Source organism: Pan troglodytes, chromosome 13 (genome assembly GCF_028858775.2).
Source record: "Pan troglodytes isolate AG18354 chromosome 13, NHGRI_mPanTro3-v2.0_pri, whole genome shotgun sequence".
NCBI lineage: Eukaryota > Metazoa > Chordata > Mammalia > Primates > Hominidae > Pan > Pan troglodytes.
The window spans coordinates 20,361,785-20,388,507 of NC_072411.2; the positions used below are offsets into that span (position 1 = coordinate 20,361,785).

General features: G+C 51.1%; 1 protein-coding gene, 1 long non-coding RNA gene and 1 pseudogene across 4 annotated transcripts; all 3 read left to right on the forward strand.

Annotated features, from left to right (window-relative positions):
• The first annotated feature begins 210 nt into the window (after positions 1–210).
• On the forward strand, positions 211–3,785 carry TMEM177 (transmembrane protein 177). 3 transcript variants are annotated; one of them, XM_054678902.2, is made up of 3 exons: positions 211–268; positions 446–878; positions 2,498–3,785. In XM_054678902.2, exon 3 carries the CDS (start codon positions 2,520–2,522, stop codon positions 3,453–3,455), a length of 936 nt encoding a protein of 311 aa, XP_054534877.1. In that variant the 5' UTR covers positions 211–268; positions 446–878; positions 2,498–2,519; the 3' UTR covers positions 3,456–3,785. The 3 variants fall into 3 exon arrangements, with proteins under 3 accessions (XP_054534877.1, XP_003309268.1, XP_003309267.1); XM_003309220.5 differs by lacking the exon at positions 211–268 and having other exon boundaries at positions 808–1,267; XM_003309219.5 differs by lacking the exon at positions 211–268 and having other exon boundaries at positions 823–929.
• Positions 3,786–7,317: 3,532 nt separating this feature from the next.
• LOC134807014 (uncharacterized) lies at positions 7,318–10,285 on the forward strand. Its single transcript, XR_010149702.1, has 2 exons — positions 7,318–7,414; positions 8,439–10,285. It is a non-coding gene; the product is annotated as an uncharacterized LOC134807014 (long non-coding RNA).
• Positions 10,286–20,772: 10,487 nt separating this feature from the next.
• Positions 20,773–22,445, forward strand: LOC100615941 (large ribosomal subunit protein uL22-like; annotated as a pseudogene).
• Positions 22,446–26,723: the final 4,278 nt, after the last annotated feature.

Sequence of the window (26,723 nt, forward strand, 5' to 3'; positions counted from 1 at the left end):
CTGGAAAGGAGAAATGACAGATGGCACGCTGCTCTGTGGACTGTACAGTGTGAAGCACCTGGGAGGAGCTTGGGGGGCAGCGAACATGGTAATAAACATAAAGCTCAGAGCTCCCCGCCAAGGGTGAGCGCTTCCAGACGGAGAAGTACACGAGCCGGCTAGTCAGATGGGCATGGGTTCTGATGGGGGCTCTGCCATAGGCCGCCTGGTGACCCACGCGGGGCTGCCGTTCCTTCGGGGGTTCAACGGCATGATCAAAGACACCGGGGTGTGTGTGTGTGTGTGTGGCACGATCAAAGACACCGGGGTGTGTGTGTGTGTGTGTGTCATGATCAAAGACACCGGGGTGTGTGTGTGTGTGTGTGTGTGTGACGGAGTCTCGCTCTGTCGCCCAGGTTGGAGTGCAGTGGCGTATTCTCGGCTCACTGCAACCTCTGCCTCCCAGGTTCAAGCGATTCTCCTGCCTCAGCCTCCTCAGCAGCTGGGGACTACAGGCGCCCGCCACCACGCCCAGCTAATTTTTGTGTTAATCAAAGACGCATTTCAACGCAGAGGAGGAAGTGCTAGCGGACCCACTCCAAGGTGCACAGTTAGAGAAGAAGCCTCTGCGGCGGCCGGAGCCCCCCACGGACATCCCCTTGAGGCCCCCCAGCCCCGCCCCCAAGAGTCCCGCCCCCAGACCCGTCGAGCGAGCTCCCCTCCCTGAAATCCTCGCCCCGAGATCTCCGGCCAGCGAGCTCCGCCCCCTTTAGTCTCCGTCCCAAGATCCGGGGCCGGCGAGCTCCGCCTCCCGAAGTCCCCGCCCCCAGATCCCCGGCCGGCGTGCTTTGCGGCCGCCCTGCCGCGCGCACATGTAGGCGTTCCGAGCGGCGGCAGAGGTGAGCGCACGGACGAGCGGGAGGGACCCTTCTCCGGCCTGATGCGACCCGGTAACGCGTTCAGACTGCGGAGCAGCCTAGGGGCCCAGAGTGGAAGCGTAGCGAGGACCCCTCTGCGGGGCTCCTGCAGCCCCTCCTCCCCCAGCCACCGGCGGGCTGCATGGTACTGTGTTCTAGGCCCACCCCGCAGCGCGATGGCCCTAGGGACGTTGGACTTTGGTCCAGACCTTTCCTTTCTTAGCCTCACTTTCCGCATTGGGAAAAAAAAGCCCGAATGATAATGATTCTTATAGGAGTTCTTGATTAAGATAGGCCAAGCGGTACCCTGCGTTTTTGTTTGCGGCAACTCATTCGTTGCTCATTAAGCACTTTTCACGGACAGGAATACAGTAAGTTTCAATCAAAGTTAAATAATTGTGAATTTTTACTGACGTATTCACGGATGAAGTGATAGGATGCCCGGGGATGTTTCAAAATAAACCAGTTGGACAGAGGTGTGTGTGGAAAGAGAAATCAAACAAGATTGGCCATGAGTTGATGGGATTGAAGTTGATGGATGTACTATTTTGTCTACTTTGGTATATGCTTGTAATTTGGCATAACAAGTTTTCTAAAACAAAAAGTTTGCTGTGGACACCTGACAGCCTGTGCTCAAATACTATGCCTGTGTTAGCCTGCTAGAGCTGCCATGCCGAAGTACCGGAGACTGGGTGGCCCAACCAGCAGAAATTTGTCCTCTGGGAGTTATGGAGGCTGGAAGTTCAAGACCAAGGTGTTAACAGGGTTGGTGTCTTCTGAGACCTCCCTTCTTGGCTTGTGGGTGGTAGCCTTTTCCCTGGATCCTCACATGATCTTCCTGCTGTGCCTGTTTACATCCTAATCTCTTCTTATAAGTACACCAGTCAAATTGGATTAGGATCCATACTGATGGCCTCATTTTATCTTAATTATCTCCTTGAAGACCCTGTCTCCAAATAAGCCACAGTCTGAGGTACTGGGGGTTAGTACTTAAATATATGAACTGGGGAGGAGGAGGAGACACAGTGCAGCCCATAACACTGTCACTTTACTAGCTTAGGATTTTGGCCATTTAAGTTTTCACAGCTTTGGAATAGGGTTAGCTGTAGTAATTAGGTCATGGGGTTGTGAGGGTTCAATCGTTAGAGTGCTCAGAACTGAGTCTAGCATATAGTAAGAACTCAATAAATTGAACACGTTTTTCCTTATAAATTAGTAATCATAGGGCTTTACCGTGGGATGAGTGGAATGAGGCAGTTGGAGTGCTGTGCCCAGCGATGGGAATAAAAGTCATTACAGCCATTATTATAAGGAATATCTGCTGCTGTGCCAGACACTAAATGTTTTATGTATGTTTATTCATGTGCTCATCACCGCCACCCTAGAGGTGGGCCATTACGACACACTTGTTTGGCACATGGGGAAATTGACGCACAGAGACGGAGCTGGGATTTGCACACAGGCACTCTGGCTCTAGAGCCCACACTCTTCACCACTATGCTGTGTTACTTTGGTTTAAAAAGGTGGTGTGGACCCTGGAGGATGTTCAGTCTGCAGGCTGACCCAGGGAAACTGGCTGACTTCTCTTCTTCTTGGCCCAGATTGTCCGCGGTGACTACACTCATGGCAGGTCCCCTGTGGCGGACCGCAGCATTTGTGCAGAGACACAGGACAGGCCTCTTGGTGGGTTCCTGTGCAGGCCTGTTTGGAGTTCCAATCTCGTACCACCTCTTCCCGGATCCCGTGGTCCAATGGCTGTACCAGTACTGGCCTCAGGGCCAGCCAGCTCCGCTCCCTCCACAGCTGCAGAGCCTCTTCCAAGAGGTGCTACAGGACATAGGTGTTCCTTCAGGCCATTGCTACAAGCCGTTCACCACCTTCACCTTCCAGCCTGTGAGTGCAGGCTTCCCAAGACTCCCTGCTGGGGCTGTGGTGGGCATCCCTGCCAGTTTCTTGGGAGACCTAGTGATCAACACTAACCATCCCGTGGTCATACATGGGCATACAGTGGACTGGCGGAGCCCAGCAGGCGCCCGGCTGAGAGCTTCCCTGACCCTGTCCCGTGAAGCTCAGAAGTTCGCCTTGGCCAGGGAAGTGGTGTACCTGGAAAGCAGTACCACTGCCGTGCAGGCCCTGCTGGCCCCAGCTTGCCTGGCAGGGACCTGGGCACTGGGCGTGGGTGCCAAGTACACCCTGGGGCTCCATGCAGGCCCCATGAATTTACGGGCTGCCTTCAGCTTGGTGGCAGCAGTGGCAGGCTTTGTGGCCTACGCCTTCTCCCAGGATTCTCTCACTCATGCCGTGGAGTCCTGGCTGGACCGCCGCACGGCCTCCCTCTCTGCAGCCTATGCCTGTGGTGGAGTGGAGTTCTATGAGAAGCTTCTGTCGGGCAACCTGGCCCTGCGCAGTCTCTTGGGCAAAGAGGGGGAGAAGCTGTATACACCCAGCGGGAACATCGTCCCCAGACACTTGTTCCGAATCAAACATTTACCCTACACCACCCGCCGGGACTCTGTGCTGCAGATGTGGAGGGTGATGCTCAATCCGGGCCGCTCCTGATGGGCTCATCACAAGGACACTTCCAGCTTGTGCAGACACCACCCTGCCATTGAGTCTGGAGGGCCCTGTTGGAGCCTTTGGACCTATAGCTCAAGGCCAGAAAAATCACTGGCTTTGGAATTAAATAGCTTAGATTGTACTATAACCACTACTTATGAACTCAGGGACTGTGAGGGACTATTCAGGGACTATGAATCTGAGCCTTTGTTTCTTGAACTGTAAAGTGGAGATGATGTAAACTGCCTTGCAAGATTGTAGAGTTGGGTAAGGTCATGAACATAAGGGCCTGGCGCAAAGGGTGCGCTGTAAATAAACAGACATCCCTCCTTGGTTTTTTTTTTTGAGAGCATCTCACTCTGTTGCCCGGGATGGACTGCAGTGGTGACCATAGCTCACTGCAGCCTCAAACTCCTGGGCTCAAGTGATCCACCCTCCTCAGGCTCTCAAAGTGCTGGAATTACAGGCGTGAGCCACTTCGCCCAGCCTCCTTCTTGGTCTTGAGTGCCACCAGGCTGTGGGAGTCAGGGCACACCTCAACACCAGGGTACTTGCAGTTATGTGAACACTTTCCTACAGTGAAGAACCACCCCTCAATTTAAGTGGTGGTCGAATCCCAATTTTCCTCCACTCTGTTAGAGGTTAAAAGACTAGAGAACCCAAGATGAGAAGTTAGTGTGGTCCTGAGAGGCTGTTTTAAGGTGAGGGGGCCTTAAGAGTGTTGTGTCAGTCAAGGTCCCGTGGATGCAGATGGCACACTCAGGGAGAAGGAGACCAGCATGTGCCAGGAGAGTCCCTGGACCTGAGGGGGGGGAGGTGTTCCAGAACTCCAAGATCTGTGGCATGGGAGACTTGGCAAGAGCTTCACTCAAATGTAGAGGAAGGAACAAACCATTGTAAGACTGAGGCCCTGCAGGGAGGGAGCCCACTGGCGCCATCCAGAGCTGTCAGCCTCCCCAGGCACAGCGTGGCCAGGGCTTGGAGAGGAGAGGCAGCAAGGTGGGGGTGAGCTTGGCTCGTAGGGGTCAGCAAGGAGAGCAGAGGGGTGGAGGTGGGCAGTGGGTTAGGCCTGGTCCCACTCAGGACCCAGGGGAGACTGCAGCCCTGCCCTGCTTATTTCCCTTGAGCCCTCCGGTGGTGGATGGAGCCGGGCCCCTGGGTTAGATCCTTGGACAGGGGACCACAGCAGGGCAAGGTGAGGAGAGTTGTGATCAGGGAGCCAGACGCAATTTGGCTTCATGACATCTTTTAGTTGGAGATGAGGTTTTCCCTGGGAAAGTATTTGAACACAGTGGTGGCAGTTCCTGGCAGGAGACCTGGAGAGGAGAGTGAGCCAGGAGGGCTGCAGAATGCAGTGGGAATGGCACACCTCCCTGCTGGGCCCCTCACTGTGGGCTGGAGCTCAGTGTGCTGGGCCAGCTCACAGGTCCTCACACTGGACCTGAACAGGCTGAGTTCCTGAGGGCAGCACATCCTTGCTCATTCCCCAGGCCCTGGTGCCTAGGACGGCACTGGGCACGGGCTTGGAATACATAGGTGGATAGATGAGGCAGTGGCTGGGTGAACCAGTCTTCACTCAGGGACACACCATTTCGTGGGGCCCCTTGGGGTGTCACCCACCTGCTGCTGCTGTACTTAAAGGGCCACAAGGCCATGTGAGGCCACCTCATTCCAGAGCAGTACGGTCTGGGGCCTGGATTTGATGGGCTCCACTTTCTCACTACTCCCACCCCCAACCCATCTGCTCTCAGTACTGCAGGAGCCATGATGGTTTCAGGCATTCCTGCCGATCTGCCCGAACCATTAGCGAAGGCAGCCCCACGATGGGGAGAAAAGGCTGCTTACTCAGCTCCCTCTGCTCCAAGTCACAGACCTTGTCTCCACTCACAGGCTGTTCCCAGTCCTCACACAAGCCTTACATGCTACCCTCCAACCTTGGCGCACACATCCTCCAGCCGTGTGTATGTGTGTGCGTGTGTATGTGTGTGCGTGTGTGTGTGCGTGCATTGCTCCGCCTTGCTGCACTGTTCACATCCTCCAGTCCTCCACTGCCTGGCTCAGGCCACCTCAGGCCCTCCCACGGAGAGCCCCCCTGGCAGGTTGGCTGAGCTCCGTGTCCCTTCTTCCCCCTCCCACCCTCCCACTGCATGACTCACCCAGCACCCAGCCTTGGTGCTTTCCCTCCCAGTAGCTCTCGTCTCCATCCCCTTTTCTTCATCTCCACTGGGCCTCCTGACTCTTCTCCCAGTTCTCCCAGCTCCTGGAAGTGCAGGTTTGACTGGGTGACTCTCCTGCCTAAAGCCCTTTAGGAACATCCCCGTGCTTTCTGGCGAAAACCGCATCTCCTGCCCATCCGTGTCCCACTTCCCCTTGCTCTGGATCCTAGCCTCACTGCAGTTTGGTTCCTGAACTGCTCTCCCCTCCTCCCCACACAGCTTTCGTGTTCGCTGTGTCCTTGATCTGGGCTGCGGTCTCACAGCCTGCCCGGTGCTCGGTTATTTAGTGTTCCTCCTGCTGGAATGCCCAGGGGAACCTGTTCACTCACGCGTTGCTTCTCCCAGGGAAGCCTCCCTGTCTCACGTCAGATGCCCGTTTGTACACCCAATACCCCTTCCTCGCCCTACTGCTGACTAATTAAGTTACCATGGAGCTAGCGGCTTAGCATCTCCTCCACTGAAATGTAAAATCTGCAGTGGCAGGATCGTGTATCTTGTTTACAGCTCTAAATTGAGGCTCTCCATAATATTTATTTTTTGCAGTTTCAGTAACTAGAAACAATATTTTTTCATAAATGAACAGGGCTCTAAGCTGTAACAGACACAGCCCCAGCTTCCTAAAAGCCTCTGAGCAATTACAGCAAGGCTGGTTGCGTTCCTTGTATGCGGCCATTCTGAATCCTATCCGACCCTGTCCTGTTTCCCACCTTGGGACTTGCCAAGGACAGAGCCTGGCCCTAGTCATCCATGATTGCTGACATCAGTGGGGAAATCAGGACACTTCTGGGTCACTTCCTGTAGGGCACAGATTACTACCTAGGGCACCAGGGACCCTGGCTTTAGGAGGATTTTTTTATAATATTGTGTCCCTACACACAGGTCAGAGGTTGATCTCAGAAAGGTGAAGAAACATGCTCTAGGGCTTTGTCGCTAAGTTGGGTGGTAGGCAGCTGCCTTGTAACTGTCACCCTGCACTTTTCCTTCTCCCATGCCTGCTGTGTGCCGGAATCATTAGCACTCTGTCCTAGATCCCTTGTGAACATTGTTCTCCTGGCTTAGGCCTCGCTTCTCCCCATCCCAGGTTCATGGTTCTCTGGGTATGAACTTGCAAAGATGCCCGACATCCCAGAGCAATCATAAACAGACCCAGGACTTGGCCGACTTACAGAAAACTACAACACACAAAGACTCCCCCTCCTCAGCCTGCCCCCCACCCTTTGCAGGCACACACACACACACACACAAACACAAACACGCACATCTGGACACAGCCAGAATACAGGGAGGGGAGTCTCAGAGTCATGGCGCTGATGCTGGCTCTGCTCTTCACTGACCCTCCTAGCCCTGCTGCCTCAGTCCCCACCAGTGTCCACAATGCAAGGTTCCACTCAGCCTTGCCTGGAGCTGGGCGCGCACACACACACAAACCTGATCCCCATGTGTGTGTAGATCACAGGCTGAGTTCCAGATCAATGCATGGGTCCTCACCCGGCGAGGCCTCCTGCCTGTCTCCTCCCCACCATGTCCCTATAGTAACATAATGGGGCCTTTATTATCCTCCAGACACTGTGCTAGGTGTTCAGAGACATTTTTTCATTTATTCCCAATTGGGGCATGTGGTTGGTAATATTATTATTTCAATTTTACAGGAAAGGGAACGTCACAGAAAGGTGAAGAAATTTGCCCTAAATCATAAAACTTTGTAAGTGGCAGAACAAGGATTTGAAGCTGGCAGTCTGGTTCCAGGTATCATTCTTAAAACACTAAATTTATACTGTCCTATTTAGCCTGAAAGTTTCATGGTGCAGACTTATACTGTGGACTCCATAGCCCTTTTCCTCATGCTGGGTTAGAAGTAACTTTTTCAGGCTCACTATTTTTATTAGGAAAAAATAGTCACTGAGCAGAACTTCCGAGGAGACCCCTCCAGCTAACTGAAGAGAAAGGGACAACCAGCCTACCATGTTTAGTGCAGCAGGGGGAACAGGACGGAAGGGCAGGGTGTCATGGAGCTCTAGGAGGCACCAGCTGAGGAAAGGGGATCTCAGGAGGTAGGGAGAGAGCAGACTGGGCAGCCAGCCATGGGTTCAAATCCTGGCCTACCACTTTAACAGGGCGATCTGGAACAAGTGACTTCTGGTCCTGAGTTTCCTGTCTGTAAAATGGGTGCATTCCTATCTATCTTTCAGGATTGTTTTGATGATGAAAGTGAAAGAAAGTTTGCGAAATGTGGAGCCTGGTGAGGGTATATAGTAGGCTTTAAAAAAAGATTGATTTTCTAAATGTTAGTGCTCCTAAATGGCATAAGGTGTTCAGGTCTTGGAGTTGCTGCCCAAATACCAGCAATTTCCAGAGAACTCGCTGCTGCCTAATACAGCTTTATTTTAAAGCTTTTCAAAGCCCCAGTTCAGTTAGGGCAATTTTTCAAGTGGCTATCAGTTGGCATCTTCTGGAAGGTACTTGGCAGCAGCTGAAAGCAGAGGACACACGTGGCCTTAGGGGGAAACACCAGGCTGGAGAAGAAAACACCAGGCTGGAGAAGAGGGCATTAGCATGGAAGGTGGTCCTTTACACCTACTCTACGGGGAATGTTTTTCTTTTTCTTTCTCTCTTTCTTTCTTTCTTTTTTTCTTTTCTTTTTCTTTTGAGAAGAGTCTTACTCAGCCTTGGCCTCCTGGACTCAATCAACCCTCCCACCTCAGCCCCCCTAGTACTGGGAATACAGGTGTGCACCACCATGCCCAGCTAATTTTTTTTTTATTTTTTGTAGAGATGGGGTTTTACTGTGTTACCCAGGCTGGTCTTGAACTTCTGTTCTCAAGAGATCCACCCACCTCAGCCTCCCAAAGTGCTGGGATTACAGGCGTGAGTCACTTCACCTGGCCCGTACTGGTAATTTTAAAATACTAAAGCATTCAGTGTTAGTAAGGTTCTGGTAAAATTGATACAAGCATATGCCCTTGGTGACATTTGTGTTAGGCAGCTTCTAAGATGACCCTAATGATCCCTGGTCCTAATATTTTTGGCCCTGGTTCATAATCCACTCCCCTTGCTCCTCTTGGTTCTAAACAATAGAATACAGCAACATTGAGGGGATATCACCTCAGTGATTAGATTACAACAGATTATGACTTCTGTCTTGCTAAGAGGCCCTTGTCTTCTTGGCTTCACATGTTTTATCTTGAAGCAAGTTGCCATGTTGGAGAGACCCACATGGCGAGGAACTAAAGGCAGCCTCTGAGCAAACAGCCAGCTAACAGCTGGGGCCCTCGGGCCACAAGGCACTGAATCCTACCAAGAACCGTGTGAGCCTGGAATAGAATCCTTCCCTACTCAAGCTTTCAGATGAGACCGCATGTATTAATCCATTCTCATGCTGCTGTGAAGAAATACCCAAAACTGTGTGATTTATAAAGAAAAGAGGTTTAATTAACTCACAGTTCCACATGGCTGGGGAGGCCTCAGGAAACTTACAATCATGGCAGAAAGCACCTTTTCACAGGGCGACAGGAGAGAGAATGAGTGTCAGCAGGGAAAATGGAAGTAGAAAATCATCAGATCTCTTGAGAACTCACTCGCTATCATGAGAACAGCATGGGGAAACCATCCCCATGATTCAGTTACCTCCTACCAGGTCCCTCCCATGATACACAGGGATTATGGGATTACAATTCAAGATGAGATGGGGGTGGGGACACAAAGCCAAATCATAGCACCCCAGCCTCAGCCAGCACCTTCACTGCAGCCTTGAGAGCCCCTGGAGCAGAGAAGCAGCTAACCTGTGCCTGGATTCCTGACCCACAGAAACAACAAGACAATAAATCCGTGTTGTAGTAAGCCATTTGGTGGGGTAACTTGGTATGAAGAAATAGATAACTCATACTCTTTATTAATTGGCATAATGTTTTTGGAAAGCAATTTGGCAAAACTTGATACAATCATAAAAGTTTATCTTGTGACCCAGTAATTTCAAACCTATGTATTTCCTAGGGCTGTAATCCATAGAAACTGAATACTACATGCCCAAAGAGGTACATAAAAGCATTAGATAGAAATACAACAAAATAACAATAATGGAAATGTTGAATAGCAGTGACTTTGGAGGTATCTACTTGTTGAACATTTTCAGCCATTAAAAAGTATAATTATGAAGACTACAGTAGAAGCATGGGGAAATACTAGTTATAAATATCAAATCTTTTTTTACAAATGTACAATCTGCATGGTGATTGCAATAATGTAAACATGATAAAACCTAGGAGGAAATTCACAAAATTTAAAGTGGTTGTGTTATAGGGGAATTTTAAGTGATTTTATTAATTCAAATAATAAGGACTTAGCACTATATATATTTACGGTCACACATCACTTAACGACAGGGATATGTTCTGAGAAATGCCTTGGAAGGCAATTCCATCTTTGTGTGAACATCATAGTGTACTTACACAAACCTAGATGGCACAGCCTCCTACACACCTAGGCTAGATGGTGTCACCTTTGCTAGTGGGCTCCAAACCTGTAAAGCACGTTGTTGTGCTGAATACCGTGGGCAGCTGTAACGCAATGGTAAGGATTTGTGTATCAAAACATAGAAAAGTAAAAACACTGTGGTATTAATCTCATGGGACACTGTCATATACGTGGTTCCTCGCCGACTGAATGTCATCATGCAGCGTGTGACTGTGTGTAAGCATGAAGGCCTACTCAGAGGTACCCTGGACCTCCACCCTCTCCCTGCATCAAGGTGACAGATTCTGGCATCCCTGCTTCTGGCCCTGCATTCTTGGGGCACGGCCAGCCTTCTGTCTGTCGGTTACTGTGGTGCCCATGAAAATGTGCCACTCAGACCTGCTGCAGAGCGGATTTGACTGACAGCCCCAGCTGCTGTTTCTCTCCGTCCACCCGTGCTTTGCCTCCACAGGCTGCTTTCCACCAGCGATGGAGCGTGGGGACAGTACTGCCGCAAGTGGATCGTGGGACTCCTCCAGTAGGTGACTGTGGCTCGAGAACTCCGCAGTGGCCTGGGCAAGCCTTTCTCAGAACTGCTCTGAAGTCTGAGGCCCATCGTCCCCACTCCTCCACGGGTGTCACACCTGTACTGTGGTCTGAAGGATCTCCCTGCCTTCTATCCCCTCCTTCTTTGTCCTTCACAGGCAGTTCCCCCAATATGGCTCTGACTCATGCAATCCTGTCTTTGTGTCTGGTTCTCAGAGCACCTCCACTAACACGGTTACCCCTCACTCAGTCAGGTGCAGTGTGAGGTCCTGGGGACACTTGCTGTGAGTACCCTCAGCCAGCTCAGAGTTCTACAGAAGAGACTGTCTGACAAGTACACCTGCAGTGACAATATGTGAGTTCAGTGCTGTGAAGATGTGTGAGGGAGCATAGGAGGAGGGCAGCCAACTCAGCTGGGATGGGAGGTAGTCAGGGAGGACTTCCCAGGAGAGGTGACCCTGTTGCTGAAACCCCTAGGAGTGAATGGAAGGAAGTCAACAACAATAATACCAAACACTTATTTAACACTTATTTTGTGCCAAGTGCTTTACATATAAGAACTCATAAAATTTCCACAACTATCCTATTATCCCCATCTTACAGGTAGGGAAATCAAGGCATAAAGAAGTCGAATGGCTTCTCACCAGCCAGTGCTGGGCTTGGGAACTGAACCCAGGCAGTCTGGCTCTAATGCCTGTGCCCTTAACCACTCCACCTTCACTTAGGCAAGTGAAACTGGCCATGGGAACAGCCTGTACCAAGCCAGGAATGCGATAGTTTATGTAGGCTTTATCAGGGTCCAACCAAGAGATTGAAACCGTACTGTAATGTGAACAGAGAGAATTTAATATAAAGGATTATTATTCTGTAAGGAATATTATTACTATTATAACAACAGAGGGTTGGAGTGATGAGGACTGGCTTGTAAGAAGTCCAGAGCCACCTGGACTCAGAGCCACCCTAGCTTTGGATTTCTTCCAGTCTCAGCCCCCTAGAGACCTTGCTCCCCAAAGAGCCTTGCTCCCCGCTAGAGGTCAAAGGTAAGTCATAGCAATGGACCCAGACTCTTGTTATTACCCATGACATGGTTTGAATCTGTGTCCCCAACCAAATCTCATGTTGAATTGTAATCCCCAGTGTTGGAGGTGGGGCCTGGTGGGAGGTGATTGGATCGTGGGGGTGGCTTCTAATGGTTTAGCACTGTCCCCCTGGTGCTGTCTCATGAGTTCTCACGAAATCTGGTTATTTAAAAGTATGTGGCACTTTCCCCTTCGCTCTCTCCTTCCTGCTCCAGTCGTGTAGGACGTGCCTGCTTCCCCTTCACCTTCCGCCATGTTTGTAAGTTTCCCGAGGCCTCCCCAGAAGCCGTCGTGCTTCCTGTACAGCCTGTGGAACCATGAGCCAGTTAAACCTCTTTTATTTATAAATTTACCCAGTCTCAGGTAGTTCTTTATAACAATGCGAGAATGAACTAATACAGCCCACCCCTACCCCATACCTCTCCTACCCTCTCCCCAGCAGGCTGTGAGGACAGGGTGCTCATGCCAAACCCTGAAAGCATTACAAAGGCTGCAGGGCCTAAGCTGGGGCCTGGGCCTGAGGAGCAAACTGAGGAGCAGAGCCCACGTGGAGAGAGGGAGGGAGCCGGCGTCCACATGCCACATGGACGGCAGTGTCACTGCTCTATCATCACACCCTGCGTGTTTATAGACTTCATTGTCATCATCAAATGAGACCTGCCAGAGTCTTAACCCCTTGACGCTGGCTCGCTAGTTAAGCACGGACAGCTCACAGCCTGGCTGGAATTATGCTCGCTTTTACCCATCCCCATCAGGTGGACACTTTCAGCTCACTGGCTTGGTTTTCCAAGACCTGAAATCAACGTCAGTGTTGAATTTTCCCTAATTTTATCCACTTGTGAAAGACCAAAGTCCTAGCCCTTTTCCCCCACAGCAGGGACACCCTCACTTTCCCAGGTCCCTGGGCTGGTCCACTTCAGGGTTAAGCACAGCAGATTGGGAAGGCACTTCTGGTTCCATAGCTGTGAGCAGCTCTGCAGGCCTGAAGCATACATGTCTTTGTTGATTTTCTGAGGCAGGAAGGATCTGGAATCAGAGTCCTGGAAGCCTGGAGTCCACTGAGGTGCCCTTGCCGGGGGGCAAATCTGTGGGCGCCTCTCCAGGCAGCGTCTGGCCTCAGAGCCAGACCACCCGGGCTAAGATCCCGGCTCTGCAACTCACTGCTGTGGGCATGTTCCTGAGCTTCTCCGTGCCTCAGCTTCCCTCATATGTAAATGGGAATAATGACAGTGCCCAGCCCCTGGGGTTGGTTTGAGTGAATATTTTTAAAGCACCTTGGACAGTGCCTGGCACAGAGTTAAAGCCTGAGGAAACGGAGCATAGTTTCCATTCACCAGTCATTGCCCAAGGTGCAGTTGTCAAGCAGTGACTGAATTAGAGCTGGCCCAGGGTGATACTTTTGGAGATGTCTCAGGTGGCAGGGAGGTGAGTCAGGGTTGGCAGCACTGCCTCACACAACATTCTCAAGCCCCCAGTACGGTTTTATTGATGTTGCTGACGCCCCTGCCAGCTGGGACCTCTGTAAGGGGCAGCAGTGGGCCACATGCACCTCTTCTTCCCAGTACTGGACCATGTCGCTGTTCAGGAAGTGTTTGCTGGACACATGACCTGTGTGAGAGAAGGGAAGGGAGTGTGGCGTGTGGGGAGGCCCCAGAGGTCCTGCCGCGTCAAGGTCAGCTCAGCACACACTTCTCTGGGGGCCACATGGGAGAGGCTGCTGCGGCGAGGCCTGCAGACCCCAGTCTTGTCCCCTCTGGATTAGGCTCCTCTGAAAGGTCCCCATCACCTGGTGACATTGCTGTGGCAGCAGCTGGAGGCTGCCCTCAGCCCCAGATCCCCAGGTCCGGAGCCACGTGCCCACGTCCTGACACCTGATTGTCCTGTGCTGGTCCCTGCAGATGGCCCAGCCTCGCAGTCTGGACTCCACCCCTGCAGAGGAAGCACAACCGATGTCACAGGTGCAAAGACCACTCGGGAGCTGGGCCACAGCTTCCCATCCTGTCCCGTCAGTGCCTCCCTCTCCTAAGCCTGGAGACCCTTCACTTCCTCTACCTCCTAACAACTCCCGTTGGAGCCATTTTGAATGCAGCCCTAAGGCTTTCCTTGTCAGCCAAATGGGTGTCAGAAGCCATCTGTGCCTGAGCTGGTGGCAGCTGGTGGGAAAATGCTTGCATCCATATGAATCGATTTTGTTTTGCCTCCTAAGATCTTCAGTTGAGCAAGAGGAGATTTGCTGAATTATTCAGAGGTTGCATTAACCTGGGGAAGGCTGAGCTGACAGCCCAGCAAAGGGCAGGAGGAAGAAAGCCTGGATACAGCTAGAGAGATCCAGCCAGCGTGAAGGCCTGTGGCCCGAGGAGGGAGCCGTGAGGTGTAGCCCAGGCCATGTCCCCAGGCGAACAGCAGCTCCCACCAACCCCTGACGAGGTCGGCGCTGGGGTGGCCCTCCACAGAGGTGGCAGAGTTGGCTTTTGGTGCCTCACCTGAGGTGAAGCTTCCCTTTGGCCTGTTCTGCCCAGCTCCATGCTGGAGCTTCTTTCAGGGAACAACATCCCAGCTCCCACACAGTGCCTCAGGCTGTTTCCTCACCTTCTCATTCAGCCACCATGAATCCTTTAGAGAAAGGCAGGTAGGCTGGGCATGGTGGCTCACACCTGTAATCCCAGCACTTTGGGAGGCCAAGGCAGGTGGATCACTTGAGGTCAAGAGTTTGAGCCAGCCTGGCCAACATGGTGAAACCCCATTTCTACTAAAAGTACAAAAATTAGCCGGGTGTGGTGGTGGCACCTGTAATCCCAGCTACTCTGAAGGCTGAGGTGGGAGAATCGCTTGAACCCGGGAGGCAGAGGTTGCAGTGAGCCGAGATCACGCCACTGCACTCCAGCCTGAGTGACAAAGCGAGATTGTCTCAAAAAAAAAAAAAAAAAAGGCAGGGATTTGTCCCCAGGTCCCTGTGGAAAGCAGTGGCTCAGAGAGGTTAGGTCCACTACACAAAGCTGCAGGCAGTGGGGCCGGCATGGGGACCTGTAGCATCCGCACGTAAAGCCTGTGCTGTTTCCCTGTCCAGGTTGTGTCCACAGTGAGGAGGTAGGGGGTCCCAGGTCAAGGCCGTGGCCGCAGTGAGGAGGTAGGGGGTCCCAGGTCAAGGCCGTGGCTGCAGTGAGGAGGTAGGGGGTCACAGGTCAAGGCCGTGGCCGCAGTGAGGAGGTAGGGGCCACAGCAGCACCCTTTTGTGGAGCAGCAAAGCCCCCTGGAGACCCTGGGGTGCCCCGCCCTGTAGTAGGGTGCTTTTGGGGAGTGGGTTTGACGCAGTAGCACACAGGGCACCCAGGAGCCCTGAATGGGCATCTCAGTCACGCGGTCACTGTTCTGTCCTCGTATGACAGAGCTGGCCGGAGGCCTCACTGCTAAAGATCGGTCTCTCCTAAAACTTCCTCCGAGAGGAAGATGCGGAGTGAAGTTGGGTCAGGTTTTGGAGAAGGAGCATCTGCACCACCTGGCCCTTGTTAAATGCAGTTTCAGGCTGGCCTGGGAGCCACTCAGACTGTCCACAGGCAAGATCCAGAGGCTGCTGTCTGCACAAGCTTCTCTCTGAGCTGACCCGTGTGTGCCCTAGAGGTCAAGATTCACTACTTTTAGGGAAGCCAACACTGAGGCTGACATTCTCTAAATACCTGGGGGCAGAGCCTCTCAAGCCCATGCAGCCCCTTCTGAGGAAAAAGGCCTCGGCCACACCTGAAGCAAAGGGCTCCTGTGGGTGCCACGTGACCCACCCACATGACCGCTGCCCACCAGCTGCAGTCACAGAAGACACACATACACATCACACATATCACACACAAACATACCACATACACATCACACCACACACATCACATGCCACAAACACAACACACAAACATACCACATACACCACACATCACATACACATCACACATGCCACACACATCACACAAGCCACACACACACGACACACAAACACACACCACATACACATTACACATACCACACACATCACACATACCATACACAAACACACCACACAACATACCACACACACAGCACACAAACACATACTGCATACACATACCACATAACCACATATGCACAATGTATATCACATACACATCACACATACCACACACATCACACATACCATACACACAACACAAACATACCACACACATGCAACATGGCACACACACATAAAACACAAACACCACACATGCAACATACTGTACGCACAACACAAACACCACAGAAACACAACATACCCCACACACAGACAACACACAAACACACCACACACATCACACATACCCCACACACAACACACAAACACACCACACACATGCAACATACCACACACACATACCACATACACCACACACCACATACCACATACACATTACACATACCACACATGACACATACCACACACATCACGCACATGCAACATACCACACACACATACAGCACACACATACCACATACACAAACCACATACCACACACATCACACATAACCACACACACAACATACACACCACACACGGCACACACAAACACATACCACATGCACCACATGCCACGCACATTGCACATACCACACACACGCAACGTGCCACACAACACACAAACACACCACATACAACATACCATGCACACACAATACAAACACATACCACATACACATCACACTTACCACACATGTGCAACATACTACACCTGTGTGGTATACCCCACACACACACATACACACTATACCTCCACACACACCGCTCACCTCACACCTCACACACACACACCCACACACACACACCCCTCAGGCAGCATTTGGAAGTCCAGCCTAAATAAGGGTGATGTTAACTCACTGCCCCCACCAGATTCTCAGCATATCTGAAGCAGAGGTGTGGGGAGAGTGGGTCAGCTCTTAGTAGGGCCTTAGGGCCCCTCAGAGACAGCAGGGCTGGAGTTTAGTGCAGGAGCGGGCTCTGCCCTGGACCCTGTGTGTGCAACAGTGCTGTTGGCCGGGCACTGTCCCCATCCTCCTCCTGGCCCCTTTGAAGGTAGGTGTGGCCACATGACTGCTCTGGCCGGTGGATTTCATATGCGCAGGGTCACTTCCCCGCGAAAGCATTTGAGAGCCAAGGTGCCCTTCTCTGTCGTACATGCCCCTGATGGGGCCCCAGACCTTGGGCCCCCGGTGAGGGTGGCGGGGAGCAGAGCCCACTGCATCATGGGCCTGTGGCAGGGCAATAAATAAGCCTCTGTACTTTTAAGGCCCAGATTTGGGGGTTGCTACCACAGCATCACCTACCCCAGCCTGCTTATATGCCACACTTAGGAGCCAAACCACCACAAGGGCTCACTCACTCTATTTGGACAATTCATGTCATTTGGGCACTAAGCTAGAAGGACGTGTGGAGTGGCTCATTAAGCAGAGGTGAGAATTCTGCTCCTGGGAGGCAGCGCTGCACATTTTTAATGCTTGGATCTTTACAGCTCAGTGTCAGCGGATACGGCAAAGCCCTTCTGAAAAACAAACATCGGGCAATGATTGTGCAACACAGCTGCTAAAAATCCTTCATTTCTGGGTAGGAAAGAGTCTCTCTATGTCCTTCCTTTTTTTCCATTGAAAGAGCGTAAGCTCAACGAAGGTGACAGCCCCGGAATGTGGACAAATGGGACTGGGAAAACGCCATGTCTTCATTCTCTATCCCTCCCCCACCTTTCACACCCAGCCCTTTGAAAAGCAGAAAGCAATGCACAGATGTAAGGAGCTGTTTTCATTCTTGTGGTTACAAGCCCTCCCCTCTGTTCCCATGGCAGCCTGGCATACTCTGCCATGCACTTTTCACACTGCATTTTGTCTGCTTCCTTGTCTGTCTCTCCCAACTGGGCTGTGAATGTCTCACAGGCGGGGCCTGGCCTTCCTTCTTGCATCCTGGGCACCTGGCTGGGCACCTGGTCCGCTGGAGTGCTCAGTGACTGGTGAGTGGGTGGGGGGTATGGGAGATGGAGCAAGGGCAGAGAGGTGGGGAGGAAGCACCATGCAGGACGGCCTGCGGGCTGAGAATCCAACCCAAAAGCATTTTGTGAGCACCCGCTGTGTACAAGTCACAGCGCAAGGCTCTGGGGAAAAGTCCAGATTTGTAAGACATATTTATCAGTTTGTAAACACTCTCATATATGTTATTTTTTTGAACTTCACAGCACCCTGGGGTAGTAAATTGTACACAGTTGATCCTCTTTTGAGAGTGGATTTACAGAGTTGATGTGGTGTATAGCACAAATGGCAGTGGCCTTGACTGTGCATCTGGCTTTGAGTCCTGGCATTGCCCCCATCCAGCTGTGTGGTCTTGGGAAGCCTCAGCAGCAAAAGAAGGGGACTGGCTCTGCAGGGGCCCACTGCAAGCATGGCCCAGCCTGGCCTGAAACCTAGGACTGTTTGATTTACCCAACAAAAGGTGTGCAGCTGCCCTGAGTCTGTGGGCAAGCTCAGACCTCAGGGGTGAGCCAGACCAGGGAGCGGCGCAAGGGGCTGTGACCATCTCATCTCTGTGGCTGCAGACCATCCTACAGGGCCTGGCCCCGGAGGCATGCAGTGAATTAATGCATGAGTGAGGTATAGGCAGCCTGAATGGGGACAGTGTTCAGAAATCCCAGCTGTTCAAAAGCATGAGGGCAGAGCTCAGTCCTCAGGGATTAAACTAGAACCAAGGGAAGAGTGTAGCTGGGTGGCAGCTGTTGAGGTCATTATTGAGGGTACTGTAAACCCCAGTAGGACTAGACCCGGGGAGAAGGTCTGTTGCTGGTATTATCATTTGTCGCGGACCTCATGGTGACCACGGTGTGGGGGCAGTGCTTCACACAAACCTGCCACATCCCTACCACCAACCCTTCATTTATTAGCACACATTTATTGAACATCTGCTATGTGCCAGGCTCTGGGCCCTAGAGAAATCACAATGGATAAAAATGCCTGCTCTTATATTCTAGTGAGAGGCACAGCCAATAAACAAGGAATAAGTCATTATAGAGCATCCAGGATGATAAGCAGGGCAGCAGTGGGACAAGGGATGGGAAGGGCTGGGTATAGGGGGCAGATGCATTTCTCAACAGTGTGGCCAAGGACAGCCTACACTGAGAAGGTGACGATGGAGCAAAGAGGAAGTGAACCAAGTGGAAATCCGGGGAAAGAGCATTCCAGGCAGAGGGGAGACAAGGGCAGAGGCCCTGAGGCAGGAGCGGGCCTGGCACATTTGAAGTTGGAGCAGGGAGGTCGGAGGGGAGAAGTGGAAATGACGTTAGGGAGGTGGGGGAAGGGGCCAGATTGTATAGGGTCTTGTGAAGGATGGACAGGGGTTTCCCCACCTTTGTCTGGAAGCTTTTGTTCTAGCTTCACTCTGTTGTTGAAATCCATTGTCTCTCCAGCTACTCCGGTCTCTGAGGGAAGCACCCTGCCCTGGGGAAATTCTCACATGGCCAGACACAGACCTGGCTGACCAGCTGCAGGCTGGTGCTGACAGTTCCAGCACACCTTGGCTTCCTCAGGAGATCCAAAGGTACAGTTCCCAGAGGTGCTGGTCACACTCAACTTGCCTTGAATTGAACCACAACAAAACACGGAACCAAACTCCTAAACAGGACTGCAGGGTCAGGGTCTGCCTCCACTTCCCGTCTCCACATGTGCCTGCTTTAGGGATCCAGCTCTGTAGAAGTACAGGCTATTTGGTCAGGTGCTGTGGCTCATGCCTGCAATCCCAGCACTTTGGGAGGCCAAGGCTTGTGGGTCACTTGAGCCTAGGAATTTGAGATCAGCCCAGGCAACATGGTGAAACCCCATCTCTACTAAAAATATAAAAATTACCTGGGCGTGGTGGTGTGTGCCTGCTCAGGAGGCTGAGGCGGGAGAATCACTTGAACCTAGGAGGCGGAGGTCACAGTGAGCTGAGATGGAGCCACTGCACTCCAGCCAGGGCAACAGAGAGACTCTATCTCGAAACAAAACAAAACAAAACAAAACAAAACGAAGTCCAGGCTATTCTTTCTTACCTCCAGATATTTGCACATGTTGTTCCCTCTGCCTAAAGCACTGCAGGCCCCCCTTCCCAGAAAACTACTCGATTCCTCACCCCTCCCCTCTGTCTGTGCTGTCGTGGCTCCCTCAGCTTCCTCTCTCTCTCTCACTCTGGATTCCTTGCTTTCTGTCTCCCTCCTCTTCACAGCAACATCGCTGAGGGCTTCCCCTCCACCCTCTGAAGGTTCACTGAAATGAAACGATACTAGACAGATTAAAGGCATGCAAATGTATGAATGTGCAAGTATGCACAGGAGCCATACAAAATATGAGGCTCAAAGAAGGGCCAGATGGCTGGAGCTTAAATAGCACCCTCTTCATAGGGGAGAGGGAGGTGGGGGAACATAGGCAATTTTGAGGCATAATAAATTATTTTTAGGGGAAATGAATGAGCCTAAAAAACAGACAATAGCCTGGGATGAAGTTCCTCTGAGCTCCAGGGGAGGCAATGCCAACTTGCAGGAAGGTGAGGGGCAGAACTTCACGGTGAACAGAGGTTGCCTTATTTTGCAGGCAAAGTCTCCCCGGTAATCTTTTGGAGCGGCCCTCAGAAGAACAGATGAAAAGTCTGCCTGGGTGTGGTAGCAACTTTTATTCTTTTCTCTTCTCCCGTGGTTAATCTTTCCGGTTATTTGATGAGATTCCTAGGAAGGGGGTCAAAGTGTTCCTTCTGGAGGGAACTTCAGAGAGATCCCCTCCCTGCACAGGTGGGGGAAGAAACAAGAGAAGGCTAGAAAGTCTTTGGTTCTGAGACCGCTTCTAAGGCCTTCCAACTTCCTTTCATTTAAAAGTGCTCAGCACACCGAAGCACCATACTTTGAGGTATAATTTTCTGAGCCCCAGCAGCTTGCACACAGGTGCCAAGACATCCTGGCTGAACAACAGGAGGTAAGGAGGCAAGTTATTGGCTCACTGGTTCTAATGACCAAACTTCAGGGTGAAGAGGAACCTAGGATGGAAGTGAAACAGCAGATGGGGGTCTTCTCCTAAGTGGCTTGAGATGATCTGTGAAAATGGTTCGCTATTCATTTGACCCAGAAAACCCTACTAAATCTTGCAAATCAAGGTGTTTCCATCTTTGTGTTCACTTTAAGAACACTCGTGAGACTGGGCGTGGTGGCTCACGCCTGTGATCCCAGTACTTTGGGAGGCCGAAGTGGGTGGATCACCTGAGGTCAGGAGTTCGAGACCAGCCTGGCCAACATGGTGAAACCCCGTCTCTACTAAAAATATAACAATCAGCCAGGCGTGGTGGTGGGCACCTGTAATCCCAGCTACTTGGGAGGCTGAGGCAGGAGAATTGCTTGAACCCAGGAGATGGAGGTTGCAGTGAGCCAACACGATGCCACTGCACTCCAGCTTCGGCGACAGAGTGAGACTCTGTCTCAAAACCAAAAAAAAGGACACTCATGAAACTGCCCAGGTCATCAAGGGTGTGCTTATATGAAAAGCCACGAAGTGTCTGAACGATGTGACTTTACAGAGACAGTGTGTACCTGTATTAGTTCGTTTTCACACTGCCATAAACAACTGCCCCAGACTCGGTAATTTATAAAGGAAAGTGACTCACACAGTTCAGCATGGCTGGGGAAGACTCAGGAAACTTACGTTCATGGCAGAAGGCGAAGGGGAAGCAAGGACTTATTCAACAAGATGGCAGGAGGAGAAGTGCCAAGCGAAGGGGGAAGAGCCCCTTATAAAACCATCAGATCTCGTGGGAATTCACTCACTATCACAAGCACGGCATGGGGGAACCGCCCCCATGATCCAATCCCCTCCCACTGTGGCAGGACTTTTCCTTAGTTCAGCTAAAGACAGGGCTCTTTGTCCCACAGCTACGAAAATTCAGGCTTGCAGACAATTTGAATGGTGAGTAAGACAGGGTTCCGTTGTCTTGTTAGGCTAGAGTCCCTACTAGGGTGCTTCCCACCCGCAGCTAGAATCCCAGGTTCCACACAGGAAGAGGAGGGGCCAGGCTCCTCCCCACTGCAAAAGGAGTGAATTTCCCAAGGCTCCACCCCAGGGTGCAAGCCGGTTGAAGTTTTTCCAGGGACCCCCTCCCACCTGGCTGTCTCACCAAGAGGTCACTCCCCCAACACATGGGGATTACAATTCAGATTACAATTCAAGATGAGATTTGGATGGGGACACAGAGCCAGACCATATCAGTGCCATTCTGATGTTACAGTGGGGGAGTTGGTAGTGCCCAGGCCAAGAAGTGAGGCTGGACACAAGGTCAGTGGTCCAAAAAGAGTGCTGAGTTTTTGTTGCACTAGCTTAAAAATGCAGACAGCAATGCTGAACTTAAGGGTTTAGATGTAGATTCTTTGGTCATTGAGCACATCCAGGTGAATAAAGCACGTAAAATGCCCCTCCAGACTTAGAGAGCTCATGGTTGATTAACCCACACATGAGCTCTCCCTGCCACATCGAGATCATCCTTACTGAAAAGGAACAAATTGTTCCTAAACCAGAAGAGGAGGTTGCCCAGAAGAAAAAGTTAGCGCAGAAGAAACTAAAGAAACAAAAACGTATGGCTCTGGAATAAATTCAGCATAAAATAAATGCAATTAAAAGGAAACAGAAAGAAAGAAGGAACAGGAAACAGGAATGGGAACAAGAGGTGGGTGTACTTGGGGCATGGATCGTGGGAGGGAACAAGCAGGAAGCTGGGTGCCATGGGAATCTGCAGGCCAGTGACTTTCAAGGTGAGGCCAGTATCATTGTTTCTTTCAGTTTACTCTTGTTGGGAGCCTGAGAGTTCCCGTGGCATTGTCCTTGGCTTTCCGGGACATTTAAAGCAAGGGTCAACTCGAGCTTGTCCACATGGAGAGAATGCCCCATCTCCATACGCCAAACAGGTACTATGTTAGGTCTTCTGATATATATTCTCCTTTAATCCTCACAACACTGCAATGGGGAGATTGTCTGCTTTGCAGATGAGAAAAATGAGACTTATGGAAAGGTTAAGGGTTAAGAACTTACCCACAGCTGCACCCACCATCGCGCCATGTTTCAAAAGGCAGCATCAACTGCAAAGGCCATGATCTTTTCTCTTTACTTCTGCCTCCCAGATTCAATGACAAGACCTGGCCTATGGTAAAATGGAAACACCATTTTGTAGGTCTCCTGGCTCCTAGGCAAGTGTCACTTCACTAAAGGCAGTTTTTCCTGCAGATTTCTGTCCTAGGAGATCCACATGGCTTTGTTTTTCTCCGCAGCTGTCTCGGCCTCTTTCATGAATAGGTAACCTTGCTTTTTCTGGCTGTTTTGAGATCTTTACATGCATGCATTTGCAATTCCCTCAGGCCAGGCCTGTGCTAGCGACCACAGGGAGGACCCTGTCCCTAAAAGGCTCACAGCCTTCTCTTCTCTGACTCGCCACAGGTCTGACTGATCCTGGGGACAAGAGAGCCAAGGACAGAGGTGGAGGCAGGAGGGCAGGAATGTGTGGTGACCTGGTAGTTCTGAAACAGCAGGTTATTCCTCCCCCATCCCTCCGACCTCCTTTTCCCTTTATTCCTTTTTTCTCCCTATTTAAGCTGCTGTGTCCTTTGCCCCAGGGAAGAGGTATGAGAGCAGAAAGCAGAAAAAAGGAGTTGCTTCCTGGCTTTTGTTTTCCAAGCCTTCCTAGAGCCATAGGGGAACAGAAAGTTACTTGGCCTTGGACAAAAGATCTAGGAGAAAACAACAGGAGCAAAAGAGAGGAAGTTGAGCCAGGCTAAGGTTCCTGGGGCTGGGTGAAGGGAAAAAGGTGAAAAGCGGGTTCTGGGTCCTGCCTCCTAACTGAGGCCCTGGGAGGTGGCAGGACCGCGAGTGGGTTGAGGGGATTGAGAGCAGAGGGAGCCTGGCCCTCATTTCCCTAGGGGGTCGGGGGAGCCCAGTTGGGGGTGGGGTGCGGAGAGCTGAATAGAGCTCTCCTTACCTGTTCTTTCAGAAAGTCCGGTGTCCCAGCACAGTGACAAGGCCACAGAGGGGTTCCAGTGAATCCCAGTGTAACCGCCCAATGGGTTCACCTTGCTGGCTGCCTAGACAGAGCCGGTTTATCAAGACAGGAGAACTGCAATGGAGAAAGAGGAATTCACGCAGAGCCAGCTGGGCGGGAGACCGGGAGTTTTATTATTACTGAAGTCAGTCTCTATTATTACTAAAATCAGAGTTTTTAAAGATAATTTGGCAGATAGGAAGGCTTGGGAAGTGGGGAGTGCTGATTGGTCAGATTGGAGAGGGAATCAGAGAGGATCAAAGTGAGCTTTTCTTGCTGTCTTCTGTTCCTGGGTGGGACAGCAGAACAGGTTGAGTCAGATTACCAGTCTAGTTTCTCAGCTGATCCATTGAATGCAGGGTCTGCAAAATATCTCAAGCACGGATCTTAGGTTTTACAATAGTGATGTTATCCTCAGGAGCAATGTGGGGAAGTTCAGACTCTTGGAGCTGGAGGCTGCATGACCCCCAAAATGTAATTTCTCATCCTGTAGCTAATTTGTTAGTCCTGCAAAGCCGGGCTGGTCCCCAGGCAAGAACTGATTTTGTTTCATAGTCAAACCATGAACTGAATTCCTTCCCAAAGTTAGTTAGGCCTACACCCAGGAATGAACAAGGACAGCTTAAATGTTAGAAGCAAGATGGGGTCGGTTAGGTCTGATTTCTTTCACTGTCATCATTTCCTCAGTTATAATATTGCAAAGGCAGTTTCACCAATGTAACAAGTGAAGGGGTCCCACCATCAGGAATGCGGGGCCTCTCATGGGGACTCCTTCGCTGCTGGCTGCTGGCTGCTGCCCAGGAACATCTCAGCAGTGAGTGAGATGGTGCTTATGAGGACAGATGACAAAGAGGATTGGTGGCTCCTATGTCTTGGCACTACATAAGAGTTCCTTTGTTTACCCACCTTGCTCTAGGACATAATCCCAGGGAAAGGGCAGGAGAGAACCCTGAAATGACTAAAATTAAGTTACTACCACTTTTTGATGGAATTGGAGTTCAAAATAAAAATGTAAAAATTAATGCAAAATAAAGTTACTTTTCTTATTCACCTGAGTCAGAGACAAGCAAAAATGCCATGGGATCAGGGGAAAAGGGCATAAAGATTGCACTGGGTGGTTGGGGAGTGTGATTGCAGAAGGCTTCCTGGAGGAGGTGAGGCTGAATTGAACATTTTAAGGTTCTTGATATGTATGCCAATTTAAATTTCCAATAGTGTCAGACCTCCTGCTCTAACCAAAACAGTCCTCTATCCCAGGGATGTCATCCCTTGGATGCTCAAAGCCCTGTGGGAACTTCTCAGGGGGCTGGTACCAGAGCCTGGGTGCATACTATCCTCAGAGTGGCCAATTCCTGTGACCGGCAGGAGCCCGCTGGGCACTGTTTCCCGCAGATGCCCTATCTTGCCAGCAGGGGGAGCAAGCTCACCGTGGCCCAGGGCGTGGCCGGCTCAGCAGGAGCCCGCGGGAGAAGGGCCGGTGGAAGCCCAGAGAGCTAGGAGCGCCTCCTCGCTTTACTAGCCTGCTAGGGAGTGGCACCTTTGTCACCGTTAGACTTTTATCCCTCAGCCCTCAGCCCTGGGCCCAGCCCTGCATTTTCCTCTAGAACAGTTCTTTTGGGTGCTACTCCTGACTTGTAACTGGACAAAGAAAATAGGAGTTGATGGCACATCAAGGTTTCCAGGGACCTCTTGGGACAGCTGGGAGCGAGGCTGGGCCTCTGGGGTTTCTCGCCTGAACTCTCCAAGCCTGTGGCCTGTGGAGAGGCCCCATCCACTGAGTCATGTAAAATGGCAGATGTTGACAAATAATTATGGGCAAAGATGCCCATCACACTCATTGAGCAGGGGCCATTCCAAATGTCTCTTCATACTACTACTGATAATAACTTGTAGTCCCACCGTATGATGAAATGTCATTTAGCAGTTAAAAACCCTGGCGTCCAGGGATATTTAATGACATGGGATAGTGCTCACATATAATGTGGATGTTTTTCTCCATTCGTTCTTCCAGAATCATGCTCTGCCCTGCCCCGCACCCCAGGAGGTTGGTCCCATGCTCCGGATCACCCCGACTCCCTTCCCCTCTGGCTCCAAGCTGGATTCAGCCCACAGGAGACACCAGCAGAAGATGGAAGGCTGGGAGGAGAGGCTGGGATCTGTCTCCTCCACTCTCTGCCTGTCTCAGGGCCTCCAGGACTGCAGCTTCCACTGGACAGCCTCCCCTTGGACTCTGTGACCACCATTTTTTGCCCTTACCCCCTTGATCCTAAGGGTGGTAACAGCTTCCTGCTATTGCCAACTGCTGGGTGCCTCAACATCCTTTGTTGGTTTCCTTAAACTTGTCCACATCTCTGTAAATCATCCTTTACTAAATAGCCCTTCATCTGAAGCATCAGTATGAATGCCATTCCTGCCAGGACTCTGACCAATGCACATGGTAAGTGAAAAGAGAAAAATACAGAACTTTGTATTTAAAAAAAGGCAGATACTTTATCTGTATTATTTCACTAAACCCTCACAGCAATGCAGTGGAATGCAGCTGAAAGGAGTGTTGACACCAGATTCAAATTTAGAAAGCATTTGAAAGCATGGTCTAATAATGTCTCCATGGAAGAGGAAGAACATGCTGACAAAGGAAGTGAAGAAGGTACTCTAGACATTTATTCCATTTAGAAGCTGCCATAAGTTACTACCAGATTGTATTTTTTTAATGCATAATATTTTAACTCTTAAGAATGTACTTCTGGGCCAGGCATGTTGTCTCACGCCTGTAATCCCAGCAGTTTGGGAGGCTGAGGTGGGTGGATCATGAGGTCAGGAGATTGAGACCATCCTGGCCAACATGGTGAAACCCCGTCTGTACTAAAAATACAAAAATTAGCTGGGCGTGGTAGCGCATGGCTGTAATCCCAGC